Source organism: Gymnogyps californianus, chromosome 1, assembly GCF_018139145.2.
Source record: "Gymnogyps californianus isolate 813 chromosome 1, ASM1813914v2, whole genome shotgun sequence".
NCBI lineage: Eukaryota > Metazoa > Chordata > Aves > Accipitriformes > Cathartidae > Gymnogyps > Gymnogyps californianus.
The window spans coordinates 185,403,717-185,409,716 of record NC_059471.1 but is presented as its reverse complement, the minus strand read 5'-3'; the positions used below and the strand labels follow the sequence as shown (position 1 = coordinate 185,409,716).

At 38.4% G+C, this 6,000-nt stretch overlaps 1 protein-coding gene across 1 annotated transcript in view; it reads left to right on the top strand.

Annotated features, from left to right (window-relative positions):
- The first annotated feature begins 555 nt into the window (after positions 1–555).
- TMEM117 (transmembrane protein 117) overlaps positions 556–6,000 on the top strand; it is a 227,358-nt gene continuing 221,913 nt past the window's right edge. The window contains exon 1 of the mRNA XM_050903838.1: positions 556–847. Coding sequence (XP_050759795.1) covers positions 571–847 — 277 coding nt within the window. The 5' untranslated portion in view covers positions 556–570. The remainder of the gene's footprint in view (positions 848–6,000) is intronic.

Genomic DNA, 6,000 nt, shown 5'->3' with positions numbered 1-6,000 from the left:
CATCATGTTATTCCTTCATATAAACACAAGTTTCTGATGTTGCTGGGGTATACGCTTCCGAGCTTCTGGAGATGAAGCAGTAGAAGACCTCTCTGGACTTACGGGCTTGTTCCATCCTTCTCCTCTAAGGAGAAAGATTCAAGTTAGGCCTAGCATGAACGTTTGTGAAATCTGTGTTGTATTTTTTGGAATGTGGCTCATGTAGCCTGTCATGTTCTTACATGCTGTATTTTCATGCCTCATTATGGAGCTGTGATTTTAAAGAGATAGTATAGAAATGTTTGAGACTAAATATCCTGTGCTATAATGTATATATGTTTGTTTGTTGTTTTTACATTGGAATCGGCAGAAATTTCAGTTTTTCTTTACCTGGCTCTAACAGTATCTTTTGATTGAAACTTTCATTGCTAGTCAAGTGTGAAGTGTTAAAAATTACTGATGACAAGGTTACGGTGATTTGATTTTTGTAATGTGCAGGTATCTCCTAAGCTCTGAGAATTCTAGGTATATATAACATTGTGCATTTGTGTCTTTACATACAGGCAAAGAACAGTTCTGCAGTATCTGAGGATGGATAAAGACTTCCGCTACTACTTCCAGCACCCGTGGTCTCGCTTAGTTGTGGCTTACTTAGTGATCTTCTTTAACTTCTTAATATTTGCTGAGGACCCAGTATCTCACAGTCAGACAGAAGCCAATGTTATTGTAGTTGGTAATTGTTTCTCCTTTGTAACAAATAAGTACCCTGAAGGAGGAGGCTGGAGATTTTTGAAGGTTTTTCTGTGGCTGCTTGCCATTGTCACAGGACTGATAGCTGGGAAATTTCTCTTCCATCAGCGCCTGTTTGGTAAGTTACATGATGCACCTACTGACTTCCTGATAATGGCTGTCTGACTTCTCCTTTTAGCTTTCTACTCATTGCAATTTTGTAAGCTTTGCTATTAATCGCTTCAACTGTTTAGAGCTGTATAGAACTCAGTACATCAAAGCTTACATCATCGTGGAAATTAATGCCATGTCTACTTACGTGACCATAATTCACAATGATTTCAGTCAAAAAAGGCTAAAAATAGTGAAAGCTGACATGTTTGAAATACTTGAGAGGTCAGTGATTTTCAATAGTATAAAAATACTCCTTTGCATCTTCAGACCAATTTTAAAATCTTATTATGTAATCTTCTCAGCAATCTGCAGAAAAGACATTGTTCCTTGGGGCAGCAACACTACATGACTTGTCAAAAGTCGCGTAAGTGGAAGCAGAGGCTGTTGTTAGTATTAGCAGAGCTGTGCTGAAGAACTCTCATGTGAAAACAGGAATTCTAGAGAAGCAGGACCTGTCTGTCTCTTAGTACAAGAGCAAGTCAGTGGAATGGGAAGGTAGGAAATGGAAAAAAACATGACAGTAAATGCTTTCATACACAAGATGTGACAGAACTAGGGAACTTGCTGCACATGGACTGACTGAAAGGAATGGAATGACCCTGGATTACATTCTGAGACTGAGAACTTAGATGTAAATATATAGAGATGCAAAAATATCTATCATTGTCTTAACTGAGTCATGTAGTAAATGTAGAAAATGTTGCATCCGAGGGCTCAAGGCTGTCTCTAAGTTTTAGAGATAAGCAGAAATCATGGAAAAGATTACTTCACTCCTGCCAGCTGCACTGTTCTTTGAAACGTCTGTTTCTAGGTGTGTCATTGCTGGTCTGGATGGACTAGTCCTATATTCTTATACTGGTAGGACCACAGGATGGATGGTTACTGGAATACCTCGAAGCACATGAGCGATTGGCCATTTCCTTAGACTGTCTCATTCTATTAAGATAGAGAGAGAGCCACTATTGTTTCAATAAATCAAATGTAAAGTTATGATGTCAAGGAATGAACAAGCAAAGCCACAGTAAGAGACTTCTCTTAATACAGACTTCTTTTGAAGCACTTATTCTGAAAAATAGTTGAGCATCTTGATGGCTATTTGGTGGTCATTTTACGATAATGTAATGGTAAACGTGAAATGTCCCCATAAAGAGGGCATTTTACCTTAATTCCTGGGCTCTGGAACAAGCACTGTCACAATAATGTTTTCAATTCTGGCTTCCACAATTGAGGAATGATTTTGTTAAATCGGAGAAGATTAGGGAAAAGTAATGAAACTGATGATAAAATTGGAAAATAAGCCCTATAGTGAGAGGATTGAGAGGATAAAGGGAAGATTACAGGGTGACTTGCTCAAATTTGATTTGAAGGACAGAACCTTCAGTCCAGCAAATGTATTGCAAGGTCCAGTGCTTGAAAGTGGCAAATAGCCAGCACTTTTTTTTTTAACTGAAAGGCTAGACAATCAGTGGAACAAGTTGTTATAGGATGTGGCTTCAAGACGTGAAATTTTTCTTTTTAGGAATATGTTCTACTCTGACTACAGAGTAATTGTCTATCTTCTATCTAGGTAGGTTATTATGATAATTCCTTCTGGATTTGTAACTGTATATCATAGACAGGACGTAGCTTAACATGAATTTTAAAGTGGCTTGAATCAGCATTACTGCCAAAAGGAGAAGGTCTGCCTAGCCTTCAGTGTTTGCTGCTTTGTGCTTTTGTGCAGTTGCTCAGTGAAACAGGATAGGGAACTTACCCACATGAGCAGTACCCATCTTATATTTCTGTGAGGATCATATCTCTGATCATGCCGATGTTTGTGGCAGCACAAAGATGGGATCAGCATTGGGCGGAAACTAAGAGGCAAGAGATTCCTACCCCTGATGGCAGTGCTGGCTTATGGATATTTATGGTTATGGTCTGGGTGACCAATATGGGTTTTAGTACAATCTGATTTGAGGCTAGTTGCTGCACGTTGAGTTTCGTGGCAATTTGAGCCAATGTAGAACTGCCACAGTCCCACCCTCCTAACCCCAGCCACATCGTTTTGGTGCCTCCCTTGAGCCAGCACTGCTGTTAATGTGATGGAGCAGCGAGCCAGCTCAGGCAGCTGATCCCGTGGAAAACCAGTTGCTTCTGCTGTCGTCTACAGCAGCTCCTTGAACTGATGTGATCGCTTGAGCGCCAATGTTGATGCAATGGCCAAGGACTGTGTAGCCAAGATAGCCGGGGGCCACGGCAGCCCTACCTTGTGCTGGCTCGAGTGCTGTGGGACTGCACCCACACAGTGTGTCAGTGGAAATATGCTGTTGCTTGTGATACGCTGCAAACAGATGGCAGTCTGTGTGACTGAAGAGCTGACTGTATTGCTGATTGATGTGGCCATGCTAGCTGTAAACTAGCTAGTGTGGATAGCGATCGTATTGATGAGATGATGATGTGGGTTTACAGCTTGAGTGTGTCTCTGGGTCTCCAGAAAATTTGTACAGCCCATGCTGAAATCTTTCCTGCCAGTTATTTGCCACTATTTGAATGTCTTCACTGCCTAGAAATCCCTCCTTTTGTTGGGATCCTCGTTGAGTATGCCCTCTGGATCTTCTGGCATCAATCACTTCATGAATTCACCCCTTTATTGTTTTTAATTTCCCTAGTCTATCTTTTTAAGTAGCTGCTGCTTCTGTAATTTTTTTTTTTTTATTTAATCCCTTTTTTTTATATATAATTGCTTGGAACCATTCTATTTTTTAATCCTTGTTCATTTATTTATTTTTTCTCTACTAAATTCTGTTTGTAGAGGAAATTGTGACTGGTTGTTTCTTGTGGCCTGTGTATAACTTCCTGCAGTCAGGAAACCAAATAGCACTAGTCAGTGTCTTCCCCTGGCAGATCTTGGCTCGCAGTGTAGGCTGCCAATTGAAATTGAGAAGGATTAGTCTGCACATCTCACTGTAGATGAAGAGGAGTGGAAAGGATTTTCTTTCTCTGTGCCCTTCCTGCTCTTTTGTCCCTTGTCTTCTGTATTTCTTGCTGCTGAGTTTGCATATGAACTAGAAAAATAGTGTAGCTAGAACTACGTCGTAGTACAGTTTACTATCTGTGACAGCTACTGTCTGATAGCCATGACTGTCATTAACTCTAAAAATAATAGAAATAAGTTCAAGCATGTTATGTTTCTAAAAGTGGAAGGAGAAGGGTGCTGGAAACATTATTTAGGCTTCATCTCTCTCAGTTTGTAGAGAGATAAGGGAGTAGGTAAACTATATTGTTGAGAAGTAGAGATCTCGACTAGAGGACATGGTGGGATGTTTTCTGTTGATAATATTCATTGCAACCTTTGAACAGTAAGCTCTTCAGGGACTCCTTCAAGACACTGCTCATGACTTAAAACAAGATTAGAAAACAATTACATTTCTTGCTCTTCAGTCAAGAAATAACTTACTTGATTTGATAAACATCTCCCGTGATAAATATTTCCAAGGAAAACAGCCTTTGTCTAGTACATTCTTTATATCTTTATGGCATATGGTCAGAACAAATGGAATGTTAAAATTGTCTTTTGGCTGTTATCCACTATGTTCTTTTGATTCATCTCTAAGCATATCTTCTATTTGGTTAGGTATTGTGTTCTGCCATGCTTTTTATTTTGCAATGGAAAATGAAAGCTCATAGATGAATATTGGAAGTTTGAGGAAATAAAAAATAAAGATATATACCCCTGTTATTTTTTGTTCTGCATGAGAGAGTTACTTGAGGCAGGGAAAAGTGGTAACTTCTTTGCACTTACTTAGAGATTTCTTGATTTATTTTCTGGTGTATTAAAAGCAGAAAGAGCTTACAAACTGACCCCATTTGATGACACTATGCATTCAGAAAATGCATTCAAATCTTAAAACCTGACTTAAAAGAAATTCCTGAATAAGCTCTTGCACATTTTTCATAGTGCTCTGGGGCACTGTCTGGAAAATAACACAGTGTTTAGTGTGTAGAAAGTGTATGTTTTGATCGGCACCTTCTTAGCATATGCACAGTTGCAGTTCTGTACTCCAACCTCAGGCCCAAATTCTGAGTTCAGTGGGAGGTTTTTTGGCCCAAAGTTTGGGCTGTGCATTTTGCACCAATGTATATAAATACGATCTATCAGATAAATTTAAAATCATCTTTCATTGGAATAGACTTTTAGCAGTATGGATAAATGGGCAGTATACTTGGAAAAATAATACCTTAATTTTTTCAGTCCAGCGTCTTTACTTTGACTGTTTTCCATATGTAATAATCCCTAACTTATGCTGCATATTAGATACATCAGTTTTTAAAAACGTACTTACTACAAAACGTGCATGTATCTACATGCCCATTTTTCTGATTCTAAGTGATTATAGAGACGTATTAAAATCTGATTAAAAGCCTGTGATTACAGAGACTGGATTTTATTCAGTTGCTAGTCAGTGTGCCTAGATTTATATTTTAAGTTCCTTTGTAAATGATGTGGATGGAAACTAAATACTTAATGTGTTACAACAAATTATGGAAGACAAGATATACGGAACTAAAGCCGTATTTCTTAAAACAGGGAAATCATAACACTGCAAGCAAATTAGAGCTGTTGAATAAATGTTGAATTTAATGGGTTGCTCTTTTACAAATGTTCACAGTATGCAGTTTGTTTAGAATTAAATGATAATCTGAGCTTCATAGACACTGGAGTGAATAAATAAAGCAGTCATTATAGGAATTGCACTGAGCTGTGGGTACACACTAATGTTGGAAGTTTTTTAATGGACAGCAGTGCCATGCTGGGAGCAATTTCATGATAGACAGTTTCAAACAAAACACCCACTGAGGACCTGTTGTCTGAAAGCAATACTCTTTTTGTCAAACATCATATCTGGAAAGCTCTAAAAGATATTGCAAACCTATTATAAACAGACTCTTCAGTGTATGCTTTTATGCTGAAAGTTAAACTGTGTATCAGCTGAAGCAATTGCAGGAGGAAATTAGGCAGAATGGGATTTAGTCAGGATGATAGTGCACTGCATATGAAAAGTGAATCTGTTAGGCAGCTAACAGACGTAGGATAAATTTGTACAATAGTACCTATATGATTAATTAGTATCCTGATAT